At 36.5% G+C, this 20,753-nt stretch overlaps 1 protein-coding gene across 1 annotated transcript in view; it reads left to right on the top strand.

Annotated features, from left to right (window-relative positions):
- The window catches only part of LOC103768856 (putative ATP-dependent RNA helicase TDRD9), a gene marked incomplete at its 3' end in the record, with an annotated part of 42,706 nt that overhangs the window by 8,080 nt on the left and 13,873 nt on the right, over positions 1-20,753 (top strand). The window contains exons 3-10 of the mRNA XM_008936014.1: positions 468-574; positions 7,569-7,666; positions 8,092-8,313; positions 9,369-9,491; positions 11,834-11,914; positions 13,511-13,675; positions 18,282-18,385; positions 19,985-20,025. Coding sequence (XP_008934262.1) covers positions 468-574; positions 7,569-7,666; positions 8,092-8,313; positions 9,369-9,491; positions 11,834-11,914; positions 13,511-13,675; positions 18,282-18,385; positions 19,985-20,025 — 941 coding nt within the window. The remainder of the gene's footprint in view (positions 1-467; positions 575-7,568; positions 7,667-8,091; positions 8,314-9,368; positions 9,492-11,833; positions 11,915-13,510; positions 13,676-18,281; positions 18,386-19,984; positions 20,026-20,753) is intronic.

Raw genomic sequence — 20,753 nt, 5'->3', positions numbered from 1 at the left:
CATCATCTCTTTGCTCAAAGACAAAAGTTCTTTCCATAAAGCAGTGAGGTGACTGCATTTACTCCTGTCTGCTTCCTGTGTCTTCAAGGAACTTTGCAAGAATTACATGTATTTTCTTAGCTGAACTGTGTCAAGATTTGGTGAAACAGAGTTATTTCATCTTTGTGCAGAAGAAATAGTAGATTTTTGTTAGGAGAGAAATTCCTAGGTATTAAAAACTTAAAGGATGATATTTTTGGAGCTCGGTTTTTTTTTGATCTAAACAAAAAGATTCAATGTGGCACTTTCCTCCGGCAGAGGAATCTAACTGCAGAGACAAAGTTTATTTCTGAAGTTTGTGCATTGAGGTCGTTCTTGCGTGACTTGGAGACACTGAACATACTGCATAATGCTGTTCTATTCCTAGGGGTATACCCATGACTTGGATCAGGAACCATTTATTGATTTGTCCTTTCTTTCCTCTTCAGGATGCCTACCACAGAGAGAGTTGAAACTGAATATAGTGAAGAATACAGACAAGTGGAGTCACAAGACCTTGATGTTGTTGGAAATGATCAGCTTGTCTATAAAACAGGTAAACCCCAAAAATATGTATTTGGTTCCTATTATAAACTCAGTTACACCTCTCCTTTTCATCCCTCTGGTCTTTCCTCCCAGCTCCTTCCCCGAACAAAACCATGAAAACTAATGGTGTATTTCTTGCTTGTTTAATATCTTATATGGCTATTTGTTTGTTTTCCATGAGGTATGGTATTAAAAAATAACCAGTTTATTTACTGGAAACTGCGGTGTATAATGCTGTTGCACAGAGATGTGCATACATCTAGATTATTGATAAATGCAGATACATGATTGAAATATATCTGTAAGGAAAATATACCAGTCTAGAATAATGTCTTTCTCAGTTTGTATCCATGTTATTTCTGTATGTACTTGACTGTTGCTTTGAATTGCTTTTAGGGAGAAATTTGGTTGCACTTCTTTCCTAGGAGCTCTGGTAAAAGCAGTATAAGGCTGATGACTCACTTGTCAGGACAGCTCAGCCTCAAATTATTAGTGTGGCTCTTAATTTTCAAATTTGTTAATGTAGCTGATATCCCAAGAAAAGGATATTTATCTGTTTTGTCTGTTCTGCATGTCATTCTCTGTAATACTTTTTGTATCCCTTTGCTGATAGAACAAAATCTGACAAATTGAGAAGTTTTCTAAAAATTAATATCCCTCAATGCTTCTGCAAATTATATGACCTCTGGAACTCGGGTTGGTGATGACACCATTTGTTTGGGCTATCATTGGCTGAGAGAGACAGTAGGTGTAGTTGACCTGTCTAGCATGTGCTGTGCATTTCACCATCGGTCCTAACTGCAAAATAATGTCTCTTGTTCACTTGACGTTACATAAAATTTGTAGGAGAGGAGGAGGTACTGAAAGGTGAAAATGGGGGAATAAAGGGACTGAAAGAAGCTTTGGATGTTGTAGTTGAGGAACTTGCTGTTGCCTAGTTTTTCATGTGCTTTACTTGCAAAGGAGGGACAGCAAGAAGTTGTCTAAACATAAGTTCCTTAGATTTTTCTTTGGAATTATAGGGGTATTGATTATTTCAAGGAGATACCGTAGATCATTTAGTATTCTTCAGCTATTAGATCACAATTCTGCCTGAGGTAGGCTAGCAACTTCAACTTAATGTAGCAGCACTGGTGGCCTGCTTAATTTTGAATGAAACTGATGCTAGCAATGCTCCTCCTGTAAAAGGAACACGGTTTCAACTTTGGCATTTTAGGAAATATTTCTGCGTAGTCATCCCAGCACTGTATAAACACCTGTTTTCCCTTAGATGTTTGTCCTTGAAATTTATACCTTCTAATATGTATTCTTGCCTTCCATTTGTAACCCACTTAAATAGCATTGGATTAGCAAACAACCTTAAAAAAATTGCCAAAACGTTAGCATATATATACTCTCTTATTATTAATCTTTTAGATTTTTTTCCCTCTGTCCTATTTCCACCCTCTTCATCTTCCTACTTTTTCTGTGTCCTGGTCTGGAGTCTCAATTGCCCTAGGAGCTTTCATGTGGTGTTGATGTCTGATTGCTCTGGTCAGTGCTCTGCCCCCAGCTGTGTGTGATCCAGGGGGGGGAATTCCAGTAGTCTGGATAGTGATGGATTGGAAGATTCCTACCACATCCTGAGACTGAGCTGCCAAATCCCACCTAGATGTAGAATAACACAAAAACTTCAGCGAGTCCTGGTTTATATTGCTGTCAGCTTTGACTTACAGACAAATTCGGGAATATTTTGTATCAGCAATATAATAAAGCGGCTCAATGAGTGAGCATGGGATTTGTAATGTTCATTTTATGGATTATAAATGTGTGTGTTGTTAATGAGACTACTATCCTCAAACAGTAGTATGTTCATCATGCAGATTTTAAGAGCTTCGAAGACCCATTTGTAACTGTTGGCTACATCAGTCTGGAAATGCTTGTTCTATTTAAGAACATGAAAGTTGTTATAAATGATCCAGGGATTTAGCTAGACTGAGCCCTACCACTCTAGCTCTGTTGAGTACAAGTGTAGTCAATAAAAAAGCTGCACAACATGGAAATGAGAAGTTGATTTGCCCTGAAGGTTTCAGAGTTGGTACCCTTTCTGTTGCTTCTTTCTTTCTTTCTAAATTGCTGTTCTAACTGTAGATGATATCTTCTTTTTAAATCGACAGTCAATTTTAAATCTTGCAGAGCTGCTGTAACTTCTGTGGTGATTGCTTGTGCCTTGGTGTTCTCTGAAGTTCTGCTGAGTTCAAATTTTGTGCTTTCCAATTTATTTGAAAGAGTATATGCTTTTATACCACGAGGACCAATAGAAATACCAAATCTGCTGCTCTGTCAGGAAAACAGATCATCATGAAACTGAATTTGGAGTTCTGTCTTCTACAGGACATGGTAGAAATTATGTTGCTGTGAAAAAGAACTTGAAGTGATTGAGTAAAAGCAGAAGAGAATACTTCATCACAACTGTTAACAAAAACAAGTAGAGCATTAACAGTTCTTGTTCCCTGGCACATCAGACCCATTTTACAGCTGGAACTGACTGTTGCAGACTGGGACTTGACACACCCCTTTGATTTACTGAGATCATGAAGTGTTTTGCTGAGGAAAACCTCAGTTTCCCTCAGTGAGAGTGTATCAGACACTTTCTCACCTTAAGCATCCTATGGAGAATAGATAATTTTTTTTTTTTTGTTCCCAAATCTAGATATTGTAAACTGTATGCACTAAGAGTTTGAATCTTAAGAAATCTTCTAAAATCTTTAAGTTCCCCCCCCCCTTTTTTTTTTAAAGGGCACTTATATAATTACTTTGATGCAGCTTTGTGGATGGCAGGTTTTTTTCCTCTTCTATCTTAATTATTTTCACACTATTAAAAGGCTCTCTTCTGGGGATCTTCTAGATCCCACGTGAAGTAACTGCTTACAGAGAAGAAGCCATTTAAGCATTGTTTCTAGTTAGCTTTTGGCCATAAAAAAACCTCTAAATTACAGAGTTCTTTAAATGTTTTAGGTTCAGAACAGATACATGTGGGGAAAGTCAATCACACAACAGATCTTCACCCTGAAACCTTTTGTATTTGACATATGTGCAAGTTGAAGAGGATTGCAATGGCGAACAGAAGTCTCATGAGCAAAGTCTAATTACTTGTGACATTTTCTTAGGAATTCTAATGTTACCTGGGGGCATCTTTCAGCAGTTGGCTCTTTGAGATACAGAAAATTCTTAGCTCATTTTCCCCTGCCAGAAAGAATAATCACTTTGCCCAGGCTCTGGATTAAGTTCTTCAGGGCTTAGTCAGCATCAACTTTGTGTACTTTGGGTTATGACTGAAGTAGCATGACTTACTGCGAAGTCTTTATGCTTTGTGGCTCAGTGCAGGACCCTAGTTGTTTCCTGTGGCTTTCCTTTCACATGAGCTTGCTTGCTTGTTCTAATCACTTTGTGTGTTTGTAGCCCCGCAGGAGAATGAACAGTGACACAGTTAAGTATCTCATATGACTCACTAAATCAGTACTTTCAAGTATATTTTTTTAATGCATCTCACTTTAATTTGCTTAGTGGCAGATACCATGATCCAGCTCTACAGTCTCTTCTCTCAGAACTGGTGAATACAAAAATCTAATCTTGTGTTAAAGGATCTATTAAAATTCAATTCAGGAAACAGATACCAGAAGGAATGCATCTGGTATATGGGCTATAGTAACTGAGATATTGGAAAATTGCTCTTTCCATGGGCAGTAGACAGTTTTAGTCATGACAATCATCATATCTCCACAGAACTTTAATAATAATTGAAAAGGAAGTGAGCAGACAAATTCATCTTTCCTATAACTGAGCTCTCTCTTTTTCTTTGCACTGACTCTAAGTAGTGAAATTAGTATCATTACTTACTCTGTATTGGCATTTATGCTTCCTATAGTTGGAAATATTTTGTCTTACAAAGGTGTGCACTGGTAGGATTCATTGTCCCAGTCCTAGTAATGCTTTCCAGAAAGTATGATCAATTAAAAAAATGGAACTTTGTGCCTTGCTTCCTGCTAAGTGTATAGACCTGTACCGCCTTGAATTTGTAGATGTCTCTGTATTTGGAAAAGGGATGTGTTTGTCTAAAGACCATTAGGTTTAGGATTTATTACATAAATACACGTTTAAAGAAACCCCAACAAAAAAAAAAAAAAATCAAAACAAAAAACCAAACCCAAACAGCAAGAGTTGCAGGTGATCACATTTGTGATATAGAGTCTACAGTTGAATGGTCATTTAAATGAGTAGAATAACCTTGGAGCCTTCAAAGGGGTTTATATTCAAATATGCAATATATTCTGCAGTGAGTCTACCTTGTTCAGAACACATTTCATTTTAAAAAAAAAAAAAAAAAAAAAGAGAAGACCTTAAACTTTCAAAGATGATTACCCAAATTCCTAGTGCTGCTTGGGTCACGTCAGCATTCATCTGAAGTTGCCAGTTTACTCTGGGGCCCCAGACTGCTCTGTCTGCTAGAGACAGAAGTCCCAGAGTTGTCTGGTATTAGTTCCCCAGGCAAACTGTAACGTTTCTTTCAGTTTAAGCACAGGGTACAGATCTTGAAGAGAAAAACCAGACAGTACAGTTTTTAGTACTTGCAGCATCTACTAAATGCTTCTATGGCTGCCAGTTCTCAAATGCTGCATATTGATGGTGGCTAACATTTGGTGACTATTTACTTTTGGTATAATTTTTTTCTAAACTTCTATGCTTAGGAGAAGGTAAGATATTGGTGTCACAGAACTGTCACAATTACACAATATAAAAGAAGTTAGATTTTGTCAATGAAAAAAAGAAAAACATTACATTGATTTGATTATTCAGCAGATGCATGAATACTGGTGGTTGTTTCTTGTTTGTTCCTTTGTATTTTTAAAATAAAATTCTTAACTGAATTTTAGGTTAATGGTTTCTTATTAATGTACTGGGTCTTTACTGAGTTAATTGTACCATTTAAATTTTTTTTTCCCTCCGTTCTTTTTATAAGCACTGTTCTAGAATTGCTGCCATCTTCTGTTCTATAATTTTAACACATTTTTTCAAAATTGCAGTTGCTACATGGGAAACCTGATAGAGGCGGGAAGGCTGTGTTGCTTTAGGAATATGCTGACACTGGGATCTTTTCCCTAGCAGCTTGAGATTTCTTCCAGCACTGGTCAAATTATGCAGAGCTACTGATGGCTCAGTAGTGACATGTTTGTGCCAGAGGGAAGCCAGTCAGCCTTTGTGCAGTGTTGCTGTGACAGAACGCTATATATGAATATTCCTGGGGAATATATTTAGAAACTTGACCAAATGTGTTTTAAAGAGGACATTTAATATTTTCAAGAGTTGCTGCTATTAAGTTCTGTTTTAGTGTGTTCAGTAGCACTGAGTAAATCACTGTGCAGTGATCACATGTAACTGTTGTGAAAGAATGTTTCCTGTTGGAGAGCGTGGCTTCAGGAGACCTCTGGTTTTTAATGCTTTATGAAACTGTCTTAATGAGCTACCCAGCTTTTGGGGCTTTGTTTTAATATGGGAATAACTCACTTTGTATTCCTTGACACTTGAAAAAATTCAGGGGGCTGGAGCACATTCAGAGACAAAAGAATTTGTTCTGCCTGTTTCTGCTTCACTGCTATGTGAGATTTTTAGTAACCTTTCCAAAGAAAGGAAGCTGTAACTCTGCAGTCAGATATTTAGGCTATAGCCTTTATTTTACAGTAAATACTGCCTTTGTAAAAAGTACTGGATTTCTTTCCCACTTCTTAGAGGAATGACATAAAGAACAGTGAAGTCTTTATGATCTGTGTGCCAGTAAATAAATTTTACCATAGTACCTGGTGAAACCCATTTGAAAGGGAAAACATTTCCACTTTTGAATCTATAGTGGGTTTTTTTTAGCCAAATTGTTTAATCGTAACTTGCAAAATTGTTGCTTATCAGAGTCTTGCCCTGGTTTTCCCCTTCTACACCTGCCTCCATGCCTGTTAAGTCTCTTTTGGTTTTCATCATCAAACTGACAGCAGGTTCCTGAAACTCATGGGAGCATGGTTTTTAAGGTTTTTGTCCTGTATCACCCAGTGATAATGGTGACTAGCTCCTTCCAAGAGACTGTAGAACATCACATTGAAAGGTCGTCATGACAGTTGCTAGACATGTATTAATTGCCAAGTGGTAGAAATACAGTGATCTTCTTATCAACGGATGGGTTATTTTTGTGCTGTGGATCCAACAGGCAACAACAGGAGGAACAACCCACGACTACTTGAATAAGGCATGTTTTCTCCATGTTGTTAGGAACATTCTTGGGAAAAGGGGTAGATATGGCAGTTGTAATGCAAACTGTGCAAAGCCCCTCCATTTTTAACTAAAAGACAATTCTGTAATTGGGACCTTATAACAACCTTCTAGTACCTGAAAGGGGCCTACAAGAAAGCAGGGGAGGGTCTATTCACAAGGGTTTGGAGTGACAGGATGAGGGGTAATGGCTTTAAGCTAGAAAAGGGTAGATTTAGGCTAGATGTTAGGAAAAAGTTCTTCAGTATGAGGGTGATAGATCACTGGAATAGGTTGCCCAGACAGGTGGTGGAGGCCCCATCCCTGGAGACATTCAAGGTCATGCTTGATGAGGCTCTGACTGAGCAGCTCAACCTAGTTGGAGAAGTCCCTGCATATAGCAGGGTGGTTGGACTAGATGACCTTTAGAGGTCCCTTCCAGCCCAGATATTCTATGATTCAAATTCATAGAATTATAGAATTGTATAAGTTCTTGACGCTGGCAGCAGCTTATACACAGAAGCAATGTTTTTCAGAGCTCCTGTCAGTAAAATAGTATGAATACAGAAAATCTCTTCAATCTACTAGTATTACAAAGTATTAATTCTATTAATACCCCTAAGATTCATATTTGAGAGAAGTTAGGTTTCCAAATACTATGATTGTATTCTTCTGCTGGTCTTTCCCCTTTGCTGTTGAAATAATTTACTCTTGGTTATTTTTATGCCTAGATACTTCATTGTCTCCTTGTGAATCAAGTGACTGTACTTCTGTATTGGCAGCTAACCCTAAAAATGTGGATATGCCTATAGCCAAACACAGGGAAGAGGTAATTTCATTGTACTTTGTCTCATTAGGGAGTAAAGCTGAAAATTGTGTTTCGGTGAGTTTTTGGGTTGGGTTTTTTATGTAGGTTGCTTGATTTGTGGTGTTTTCTTCCAGAAGGAAACTTCTGTTCCTGTTTTAAACATTGTACAAAATGATTATATAAAAATTCTTACGAGGAAGAAATGTTGCTGTTACACTATAGGTATTTATGTAAAGTATGGAAGTGCATGTCTGTGTTTTTTCCTGTGACCTTCTAATGTGTTCTAGGGGTCCCGTTACCTACAGATGCCTAGGAGATGATAGAAAATGTGGCAGTGTTTAACAGATTTGGTATCTGGCCTGGAAGCTATGGATACTTCAAATCTGTTTGAAATAAGTTTTGAATTGTTTTGTAGACTTACGAGTTTTCTTGAAAAATTGTTTCAGATACTGTCTCTGATAGAAAGCAATCCAGTTGTGATTGTGCAAGGAGCAACTGGCAGTGGTAAGAGCACACAGATTCCGCAGTATGTTTTGGATTATTGCATTCAGGAATCTATCTACTGCAACATTGCTGTTGCCCAGCCTTGGAAAATTGGTGCCAGCAGCCTTGCCAGGTGGATTAGCAAGGAACGATCATGGACCCTGGGTGGTCTTGTAGGATACGAGGTATAAGAACTTTTCAAATTGTATTTAAAAATAAATTACATAGTATTGTACCTTTTTTCTTGATTACTTTTAAGCATATCTAGCATACTGAAGAAATGTGAGACAATCTGCTTTTAAAATAGAATTGCAAGTTTCTAACTATCTCCTGTTAAGCATTCATAATTAAATGTTTACATTTTTTTAAAGTTGAACAACTGTAAATGCTAATGAGACTCCAACAGAAATTTAATTCTCTGTATTTTAATAATTGGACATATCTATATTATTAATAATTGAAATTGTTGTGGGATAACTGCATTCTCTTGTTTTTCCTTTTACTCTCCTTAATTAACATATTTGCTGTGATCATTGTTTCACCGGTAGCTGTCTCTGAACTAGCTTCTTTGGGTCCTAGGGCTGGTTGGTTCACACTGGTGTTGGCAGTGGGAGGATGTTCATGGAGGGTTGTCTGCTTCTGGAGTCCTTTGCTGGGAGGAATACATGTTGTTTTCTTCTTCCTTCATTCTTTATTTGTGTTGTTTCTTTCTTTCTTCCATTTGGGGTCAAATATATATTGCTAACGTGCATTTGCAGCTTTCTTTTTCTTCACTGGTCTGCAGCTCCAGGTTACTTCCAAATGTTCTACATATTGTGTCATTTATTTATGTTTGATGTTTTCTCTTTGTTACTCATAAAACCAATTTTGTCTGATTCCAGATCTGAGGGGTTTTTATTTTTAACTGACTAGGGGAGGTCTAGACTGGACATTAGGAAGAACTTTGTCACTGAAAGGGTTGTTGGGTATTAGAACATGCTGCCCAGGGAGGTGGTTGAGTCACCATTCCTGGATGTATTTAAAAGCTGTGTAGGTATGGTGGTTGGGGATATGGCTTAGAGGTGGATTTGGTAGAGTAGGGTTAAAGGTTGGACTCCATGATCTTAGAGGTCTTTTCCAACCAAAGTGATTCTGTGAAGTTGAAGTGAATAATTTTGATGGGTTTACACTACATTTTATTTTGGAGTTCTTTCAGATGCGTTTTCCTGTAATACATTAAATACTTTTCTCACTTTGTTAGGTAAGTTTAAAGAACGTTTCCACAAAGGAGACAAGGTTGCTGTACCTGACAGCTGGAGTTCTTCTTCAGAAAATTGTTCATGCCAAAAGCCTAGCTGAATTCACGCATATTTTCATTGATGAGGTAAGTTGGTGGAAATAAGTTTAAATTTCATATTAAGAAAACCTTCTCTTTTGTCTCTCTTACCATGCAAGAGAAAGAAAAATGTAGACATCTACTTGTAAAGATGCTTTGTATAAGTTGTCTAAGCTAGCTAACACTTACTGAAACAGGTTCATCTTGGTGATCCTTTTAGCAACAAAGTTTAGAACTGAGGGTGTGGAAAGGAATTTTGAGAGTGGTTAGCTTTTGATATGAGTGCCTTGAAATGTTTTCTGAAATCCACTGTGTGGATTTCAAGACTGTATCCTTATTAGGAGGAGGCAGCTAGTTTTTACTCACTTGGTTATTGCTGACCTTGGAAAAGAGTCTTTACTCTCCAGGGATCTCCTGAAAAATAAAATAGCCCTCTAAAAGTTCTCTGTCTTCTGGCTGGATTTACAGCCCACTCACATGGCTTCATTTTTATTGCCGTCACTTCGCTGAAATGCTAAAGAAAAATATACTTGTAGGGGGTTTTTTTTGTATTATGACAGTTTTTACATGTTTCTATGATTATTTTTTGTGGTAAGCAGTATTTAACTGTTAAGCATATTCAGATGTGAAATTGTGCTTTCACACAAACTATGAATGCAAACCACACCTAAGATGTAGGACTTAACGCTTGGGGATGTAGTGACACAGAAGAGGACTTACAGGTTGGGTTTTGTTTTTTTGGTTGGTTTTGGTTTTATTTGTTTTGTTTGTTTTTTAATACTGGGTTTAATTTTTATTCTGTTACGGTATTGTAGCTGAGAATGACTTGAATTTTTGGATATTTGAGGAGTATGGAGACAGTACTTGGTGTACCATTAGACTATTTCAGTGATAATGAAGGCTGTTATAACTGCACTTGAAATGGCACATTGAAAGCCTGGGAAGGATTGAGCAAATAGCTGCTTCCGTATGAAGAAACTTTGGGATTTGGTTCAAATAGGCAGAAGAACCGAAAAAAAACCACAAATCTTAAAGAATTGTACCAGTTATCTTCATGGGAAAGATTTGAAACCACTCAAGTATATTAGCAGAATCTTGCAAACCTTAACATTTTTCAATTAAAGATAGGGATATGCAGATTAGAGGTAAGCTGTAAAAGTTTAACAATAAAATATGCAGGTATAGGGAAGTATTAGATCATTCCTTTAGTTTTAAAAATTATTAATTAGATACAAAAATTGAGTGAGATTTTCTGGCCCCTTATGGAAAAGAACAGATTTATGCAGAGATTTTTAAAACCTTCTTTGCTTGGGTGCTCTAATTTGAACTGATAATACCAGCTTGTACCAATTCTTTCAGCCACTCCAGGCTTTCAAGGCTATATGTGCTTTTTGCTTCCCCAGCTGAACTTCTAGTCCATCCTGTTCCCCGTATGCCACTTTTCTTCCCCATGTCAACCTCACAGATTGTGATCTTCACCCAGTAGTAGCTACTTTAACAACCACTTGTTCTCCACCACCTTCTTGATTGCAAGTCCCAGCCCTCATACAGGACTGCGGCATTTGGGAACACACCTAAACAAATCTAGGTCCCGTATTCATGACTTCTCACAGCAAGATGTTGCTGTCAGCCTGAAAGCTGATTTAGCTAAATTATTTTCTTAATGGGGCAGTGTTGAATATGTCTTCTCAGTATGCTACAATATCCTAATTACTTTACAATGGATGAATGTTGACCTTTGAAGTTTGAGCTCTGGAAAAGGCTGTTGCACTTAATATATTTAAATTGTAATTCAAGTAAGGGATGTGATCATTATTGATACTGCTGAGAAGTAATTGATTGTAAATTAATTGAACTGCAAGGAGCAGTTAGAAAAGTCAGGTGCTAGGATACGTATCTACAGAATTGGATGGAAAAGAATGTTTTAGGAAGCAATTGTGTATTTTGGTAGTAGCTAGAAGCCATTGGGAATAAGCGGCATCTGTTGAGTTTGCTCAGCTTTTAGACAGGCCAACATAATCCCTGTCTGGATTATTTGTGATCTTACCAGTACAATTGACATACCTAGCTTTAGTAACACTTCAGCTGTTATTGTTAAATGTGGTAGAACTAGTGGCTAGAGTTCACAGTTGATTTTCTAGTCATTCTACAATTTTCGTGACTTAATAGGAGCATATAGTTTTCACAAAGTGTGCTCTGGGCATCTGGACAGCTGTGTTGGGATTTTAAAACGTGATTAATGTGCATAGTTTTAAAGCGTGTGTTTTCTTCTGCAAAAGTGAATTGTTTTATTTTTGTAACTGAGAACATTATTTGAGTAGCAAAGGAAGAGATTTTCAAAAAGAAGATCATATATTAATGAAAATAAAATTTTGGATAATATGTTCTAGGTGCACGAGCGTACAGAAGAAATTGATTGCTTGCTCTTGGTGATCCGTAAACTGTTGCATACAAATTCACAGTCTGTAAAGGTAGGTTTAAAATATATTCCGCTGTGTTTTCATGCAAGAATAAATTTTTGTGGTTTTGATCTACAAAGGGGATGTTTTAAAGAACTTACCATTACTGTGTCGTAATTTTTGCTAAAATATTATTCAGTTTGCTGTTCTTCTTGAGCAAGGAAGCTGAAGGGCATTCTTTTCCTGGCTGCTATAATGTGTTCTGAGAGGCTTTTTTCCTCATGCTAAAATGCATTAGTTTCTAAACTCTGCTTAAGGCTAAAAAATGCAAGATGCATATTGGACTAGAATTATGTATTGGGTTTTGAGGGCAGTGCTTATCCTTGGTTAAATGTGTTAGTGTTAACTCTTGGAAATACTGATCTTTTTTTGAAATGGGACAATACCTTTATAAACATTTTTAAAAAAAAAACCAAGAAACAAAAACCAACAACAACAAAAAAGATAATTTTCTGTGCCTGTTAGGGAATTGTGCTTTGTACTGAAGCAGAGTTTGCATACATTTAGCATAACATATTTAGTCTTTGTGGTCTCAAAGTAATGAACTCATGACCTGTAAGAAATAATGTGCATGTGATGGAGTTAGACTAACTTGTTTAAGTTTTGTGCAGCTATTTAGGACTGCAGAAATTTTGTGAGACTGTTAAGTTTCCCTTAAGTGTTTAAATTATTGGTTCAGTTAATGTGAGCTGTTGTGTTCAAAGCAGACCTAACTTGAGTCTGTTGGCTGGTTTTGTTGCTATTGGAAGGGGACCTGTGTTCTTATGCTCAATCCACCACATTGGTTCAAACTGAGATAACTTGGTCTTTAGATCTTCCAAGCATGCTTTTACTGGAAGCGCCCTTTCAGTTGGCATAGGTTACATCTGTACACTTCACATTTCTACTTTTTATCCCTTTTCTTACTAGAAAGAAAATTCATTTGTCTTTTAATTCAGAGACAGTAGTGTGGAGCTGTTCAGCCTTTCTTAGCGCTTGGCTCTGCGTATTAAGAATACCAAATAATTTGATTGTACAGGGTTTGTGAAGAGTTTGCCCTTGATACTGATTATCTGATTGGTGTCAATGTCAGGAATCCCTGCAAGTCCTGTAATCTTTTCTGTTAGAAAACATTTTTCTTTTGTATTTGCGTAAATTAAGTGAAACTGAGAGAAAACTTGACACATTTCAAAATCATTATATTGATGGTTTTCAGGCTGGATTATGATGAAAGTTACTTTTAGGGCATAAGCCCATATTTTACTAGACTTAAAGGAACTGATATCTAACTGTTCAGTAAAACAGAATTTGAAAATACTTAGGAGTACACTTTTTTCTTTAGAGGGCCATGTGGAAATCTTGACTTTATAGAAGAGTATTGTATGTTTTTAGATTGAACTTTTACTGCAGGAAAAAGTTGGTCATGTTGTTTGCCCTAGGCATGTAGCCTGGGCTGTTCTGTCACAGCTGCTTAACTTTCTCCACATGCTACATAGCCAATCTTAAGCTTTGATTGTCTTAAATGTGCCTGTGACCGTTTCAGCACAAAGAATAAGTGGAGATTCCAGCATAGCGTGGCATTTTGTGTTAAAATTAATGTTTTACACTTGCTGTGCAATTTTTTAACAGATAATCTTGATGTCTGCTTCCATCAACTGTAAAGAATTTGCTGATTACTTTGCACTTCCAGTTCATAACGGTCTGAATCCAGCCTGTGTATTTAAGGTGGAAGGCAAACCTTATGCCATTGAAGAATATTATCTTGATGATTTGAAGAACACTATTCTTTGCAAGGTATTGTAAATATAACTTTATTTCTTTGGACATAGTGAGAAAGAAATTGGAATAATCAGTTGAAAGCTGTGTAATAAAATTATAGATAATGGGTTTCACATTATAATTGTAAATAAGAATTCATATATGATGATAAAGCAGGAGTCCTTACCAGCAGCCTAGGGTTTTTTTCATGTAACAGAAATGGCATGTAAAGGACTGAGAATTGTAAGTAGCATGTGGCATTTTGTTCGGTACTTTGCCCCTAAGATGAATAAGGTAAAAGTCTGTGCATAGGGTATCACACAGGGGTTTATAGATCTCTTTGAATACAGCTGACAGACTCTGGGAGTATTTCCTGTCTTGGTTCCTGTTGCTGTTTCATACCAAAGGTAGAAAGATAGGAAATTGAGAGTCTTCAGAAAAGACTCCAGTATGATTAGGTATTTGATGTTGGCTTCTCTGTCAGCTGAAGCTCACATACTTCCTATTTAATTTTTTTGTTTTTTAACAATCCCAGAGCTGTTATGCAGTAGTTTTGAACATATCTCTGTTGTAGCTATGTGGGCCATTGTGACAAATATGTAACCCTGAGTAAAAATGTGTTAGCATAACAGGTATTCACCCAATCCCTGGTGGCCTCCTAACAGCCTGTATACTTGCACTGGAGAACTGGTGCCTGAGGAGGGTGGTAATGGCTGAAGACTCATTTGCTGTGTCAATCTTTTAGTTTACAAAGTGCACAGTATATTTGTTATTTGTTTATAGATCTCCTGACATGCTATTGTATGGCATGTATCTGCACAGACAACAGGTAATGAAGGAATAAATGTGAGTTTGAATTAATCTGCTATCTGTGGTTTTATAATAAGAATTTGGTTTACAGTTGAAAAACAGCTGTGTAGGAATTTACTTGAGTATCCAAACTCTTTCAGTATTCTGGTCCAAGGCGAAGTAAAGAGGTTAAAGCAAAGCAGAACAAATGCACTCAGGCTATAACAGTGACAACCACTCTGAAAATAACAGGCACGGCAGTAACTATTGGTTAGTTTTGATAATTCAGAACACTTGTTATAAAGTTAATACAATGAGGAAAGCACAAGATGCATTTAAAGTAGTGCTGTATGAACATACTGTTATTATTTAGCTTTCATCCCTTAATTCTGTGGAGGCTAAATTAGAGAAATAAAACAGGTAGTTATGGAAAATAATTGTTTATGCTGTACGCAGCACAGGTGTTGGTTATGCCTCAGCGCAGGCAAGATAAAATAAAAGGCTCTCAATTGTTGAAGTTTTAATGCGGCCAAAAAAACAAACTAAATGCTTACAACAGTCGGCCTGTCATTTTTTATAAGTTAGTATGGCAGCTCAGATAGATAATATGGAGAACACGATTTTTATGAAAGAGTTTTGATGATAGATGACAGCAAAAGGATGACTATAAATTCAGTAAGTAGTCTACTTTAGGCAAGTTCCATTTGTCATGGCTGCACTTTGAGCTGGATGTCAGCTGCCACACCTTTCACCTCAAAGATCATGAACAAAAGGAACTGCTTTTAGTGTTGATGCTTTTTTATATTTTATTTTCTCTGTGTATATGAGTATTTAGCTCCGTTTCTTTATTTTGTGGTGTTCTAGCTATAGCCATTTTTTAGTTCCGGAGGAGGAGAAGAGTATGATTGTCCAAGAAGTTACTTGGGGCAACTGAGGTACCTTAGGGCAGCAACAGAAGCACATAAGTGCGCTTGATTTTCCTGTTCTTTTTCTTCTTTTTTTTTTTTCTTCATATGTATAAAAAGAAAAAGAATTAGAAACCTCTGATGTTTGGTCTCACATCCTGTGTCGTACAGTGCTATGTATGGAGATTTTGTCTGAATAGAAGTTTTACTTAAAAAATTAAATCTTTGACTTTCCATGGTTTTATGTAATGTGCTAATAAAATTGAAAGGAGAGCCTGAGTGCTAAGGCAGTTAATGAGTTAACACTGCCATATGGAAGCAGGGGCTCATCTTTCAGCATGCTAAAATCAGTCAGTTAGATAACTGCCTGAGGTACATACTTAAGGCTTTACTTCTTAATATTTTATTTTTGCATTTAAAAGACTGTAAAATTCACATAAAATACAGATGTTAAAAGAAAAATCAATATTTGGTTTTTTAGATAAGCAGAATTTTTCCAAGTTTCCTTTTGATTTTAAAATTAATAACTATAAAATCAGATTATGTAAATCATAACTCATTCCATAAAGCATCTGTACTGAAACCAAGTCAGTCCTTTAACTGGCTCATTTGCTGTGAGGTATGAACATTTGTCCCTTCTCAAAAAAACCTTAAAATAATTGGATGTTACTGTACAGATGTAGAATTCTTTTATGAATCCTGAAGAGTTCTTGATTAATATGTTACTAGTTTCTATAGATGATAATATTTTAAAACTATGATTAAAAATAATTTTCTTGGAGCAGTTCTGACTTGGATAATGTGGGAATCCATTGATATCGGTTGTGATTTGGAAGATAAGTAGAGATGCTATTGAGTTTTTTTTTTTTCTTCTGTATCCCTGTTTGCAGTAAACCTTTTGCTTATGGCTAGATGGACATCTAGCTGATTCAAAGATAAAGCTTTCCACTTGAATTACTTCATTTGTGGGAAACAAAAGCAAGCGGGAAGGAAGGGAGGAACACTCTTCAGTGTAGCATGGGCTTTTTCTTGTCCAGATATTGAGGGATTTATAGGTGCTCCTGTTTAATTTTTGAGTATAGGTTTATAAAAAGTAGCTTATTTTTCTTCTGGCAGAATGGCCTTGGAAAACACATCATTGTGGATATTTAACTGCATCATGATTTTGTCATATCAGCACACTGTAAGCTCCAAGGAAATCGATGAAACACAGATTTTGATGAAAAATACATGAAAGCTGTATCTATAGGATAGTTGTGTAAATACTGACCTATTGCTATAATATAATATTGGAGATACCAAACGCAAATCAATTATAGAATTAATCACATGAGCAGATTTTAAAAATGTAAGCAGCTGGGGTCATCTAGATGTTAGCCTTTGGCAGTAAGTCTGTGAAATCCCATGTCTCTACTTCTTACCTAAGGCAAGAGAGACAGTCCCACTCCTGGCCTGCAAATGTAAATGTCCTTCCCTTTCCTGGAACTGAAGTCAGAGTCCAGATGAAGGGTAGTGAACTGCTGTCAAAAGTTGTTCTAATTATGTTGTGTTATTTCAGTCAGGTCTGACTGGGCTTTTGGATTTGCAGTTTGTCACATCGTTACCTTTTATTAGGAGTGATGTGGAAGCCTTGTCCTGGTAAAGAATACGAAAGGTACAACCGGTGACAAAATTGAAAAGACAAATTTGACAGTTACTTAAGCTGGGATAGTCTGAAACCAAAAATCTTACACTTGAGCAGGCCAGAAAAAATAAGTTCCTTAGACTATCACATATGAGGGCAAAAAGAAGCACTAATTCTCAAAACTACTAGAATGTTGTCTGTACTTTCTCGTGGACTAATCAAGCTTTGTTGGAAAAGCATCATTATAGTAGGTGTAAAATGCAGTTAAGACACTCTGGGACTGACAGTTGTACACCTGAGAAATACCTGGCTAGTAGATTCAAGAGGATCAGAGAAGTGGAAAGAATAGTGTCAGGTTCTTACAAATGGCTTTTTTGATCATCCAGTCGATCCTCTACCAGAAAAAAGGAGGATCATTTTCTCAGGGTTTTCAGAAAGGACTCCTTCTGCAGACAACATGGCGACCTAGGGTTGACATGATGTAGTGTTACAGGCTGGCTGCACTGTTAAGGGCTGGAAAGCCCAGGACTGAGGTAACAGTTACAAAAGAGCTGATCTAAATCAGAGAAACCCTGAGAACGGAAAGTGAGCAGTGATCAAAAGTGATTTTTCTCTGCAAGGGGAAAATTTGTAATATATCAGACAGTTCCCAGAGCATGTCTAGTTCATTAAGCATTTTCTTTTGAAAACTGAAATGTGATCAAGTTACTGTCTTTGCTCTGAAGACTTGATTTGTGTTTCTAAATATTAAAGCCCTGAGTTTGTGACAGAAGGCTAGAAAAAAGTGTAGACAGAATTGTCATGATTCTGTTGTGTACAACAGAACTATAGTTCTTTGGCAGGATATGTCATAAAACAAGCTGCATTAGATACAAGGAGGATTTAAATGAGAAAGAGGCAGATGATTTACTTGGCAGTCAGGTAGAGACGTGCATTACAGCACCTGTGAGGAGGATTGTGCCTAACTTAGACAAGCTCCTCTCCTTGCCATCCTGTTTCCATGAATTGTGGTTAATCTCTTCTGGTTGAACACTTCTGGATAAAGAGTATGTCCTGCAAACATTAGGGAACAGAGTTGGTGCTGGTGCTTATCTTGAGTAGGTAAATATCAGAAGTATTTCTTTAGCATTACAATGGTAGGATGCTGGAGTGAAAATGTCTGTTTAAAAGGTAACGAATGCTCCGATTAAGCTGCTGCTTTGTACAGCTTTTGTGCTGGAGCACTTTCCAAATGCAAAAAGAGCATTTGACAAATTGACACACGTGATCTACAGTCTGTTACCTGTTACACTGTGTTAACCTCAATGCTTTCTTATCTTTGCAGCTTCCTTACCAAAAAATTGAGGAACCAGTGATAGTAAGGGAAATGTATAAAGTAGCCGTGTCTTTGATTCGGTCATTTGATGAGTTGGATATGAAGAGCAGTAGGTAAGCTACAGTTCAAGATCTAGAACCAGTGGCTCTTTGGGAAATTGGACACTAATTAAGGAATAGCAGCAGCCTGTGTATTATAGTTATTAGTGGTAACTTCATTTTCTGTGCATCTCTGCTTTTAGTCTATATATTCATGTGATTTGTATTCTGAGTAGTTGTACTAAGACTGCTTGTAGGTCTTACTAAATGCCCTGTGTTCTTGAAATGCACTTCATGCCCTGGAGTGTGACCATTCAAGCCAGCCATGTCATAGAGAAACTAGATTATTTGCTGCATACTGGAGCTGAATATTGCATGAAGAATGAAACCAGAACCTACTATATTGTATTGTAAACTGAAACACACTTTACACCATGAAAAAAAAAAAAAAACATGAAAACACCATGAAAAGAAAAAAAAAACTACCATGAAAAACAAGCAAGGCATTAATTTTCACTGGCTGTTAAGCTGATGTCTTACTGTCTGTGGAAATGAGGAAATGCTGTGCTACTTGCTGTGTTTTGTAAATTGATGTCTAGTATCTGAAAATGCAGTAAAATTGCTTCTACAACGTTGATGTAATGCTATGTGCTTTTGTTCTCATCAAATAATTTATAAATGTATGCTGAAGAAACAATTTTGTGAGCTTTTTTTTTAAATTTACGTAAACCTTGAAATTATGAGGAAGCATTGCTTAAGCTCACCTGAGCAGTTATCAAGTGAACAGCTGAGGTACAAATATTGATGGAGGTGCATAAATAAAAAAAAAAGAAATGGTGCTAACAGTCTTTAGTGATTTCTGAGTTTTTCTTGATTATTTCTTTTGATCGTGTCAAGTAGGCTGTTTTGCTGTAGTTTACAATAGCCAAATTAAAATACCTTTTACAAGTAAGCTGCCTTCTATGAGCAAAAGCATTAACATTTCAGCTTTCAAATAGCAAAAGGGCTATTATGAACATCAATTGCTATGTACCTTCCGTTAAAACCCACACTTCCCATTTATTACCTAGTGTGAGAGTAGAGACGTGCAGGATGCCTGAAAAAAATTTACATCAGGAATGATTGCAACAAAAACTCCTGACTCCTGTATTATGTTAAGGTGATTTTAGCTTCTTGACTTGTAACAGATTAAATGAAGGTGCCTCCCTCTAAATATATGTCGTGATCTGTAGGTCTTGGTAATGGTTGCCTTTTTTACATGCTAAGCTTTTGTTAAAGCTGTCTAGTGATAGTTTTAGAATATAAGAGATACTTGAAAAATTACTGAATTTACATAGAGTTCTGTGGTAGTATGCTACATTTTAATTTTAAGAACTTTGGTAACCTGATATCAATTTATTTCATTGATGAATAAGGATGTTTCTGGTTTAGCATAATTTTGAAGACAAAACTAAACATAATGATCTAGTTCCAATGTTTATATATCCTGATTTTTCAGAAAGCGTAGTTGCAAATAGTGTTTAGAATACTGTTTCTTCAGGAAGTTTAAATATTACATGTTTCAAAAAATGTGTAGTTTTGCTTATTCCTTCAAAATAACTGGGTAATAAAGTAGGCTGAGGTTCTAAAACTAATGAAACTTTATATTCTTGTTAGGGAAAAAATACACGTAAGTGTTACACCAGAGCGTGGAAGTGTGCTAGTTTTTTTGCCAGGTGAGTATACATCTTAATAACTTCCTTTTTCTGTGCTTGTCATCTAATGAGCTTTCTTCTGGCCCTTTTTCCAGGGATTTAATGAACACATATTTAAGAGGGGTTGATTGGTGTATTTGGGCATTTTTCATGTAAACTTGTTTAAATATGGCAGTAACTGGAAGAGCTGTGAGTCAAAAATTAAGACTTTGTGGGTTTAATATTAAGTTACAGTAATAAAACTAATTGTACAGTTAATTCACAGAAATTAAGTTGCTCGATTTTTTTTTTTTGTTATTAAATATTGTATGAAGTTCCTAGAATTCTTCTAGAGACATTTTCTTTTCTGCATATAGTGTAGTCTTGAACTGTTTTTGTAAAAGTGAAGATTCTATTTCTTTTCTTTACGTAACGTTGGTTGGTGTAGTAGAAACACAGCAATTAACGATCAGACAATTGGCTATACATAGCTTTATTATTCTTCAAACAGTAACCCTGAATTATCTTATATTGCCTTTGAAATCTAGCAAAGAGGTTAAACTAAAAATGACAGCCAAAACAAAAGCATGCAATACTTTCCATTTAACTAGGCTGCAGACCATTTCCCAAGCATCACAAACCTGTTGTTAACCTGGTGGTTTAAAGTAGTATTCTACTGTGTGGGTGTGAAACTTTGCCTATTTAAAACTCTTGGTTATGTTCTAGTGGAGAATCAGCTCAGAGTCCGGAGCAGCTGCTTTCTTGGGCAC

Source organism: Merops nubicus, unplaced genomic scaffold, assembly GCF_000691845.1.
Source record: "Merops nubicus isolate BGI_N331 unplaced genomic scaffold, ASM69184v1 scaffold1752, whole genome shotgun sequence".
Lineage (NCBI taxonomy): Eukaryota > Metazoa > Chordata > Aves > Coraciiformes > Meropidae > Merops > Merops nubicus.
Note: the sequence above shows the minus strand (reverse complement) of the source record. Positions and strands in the feature narration are given on the sequence as shown.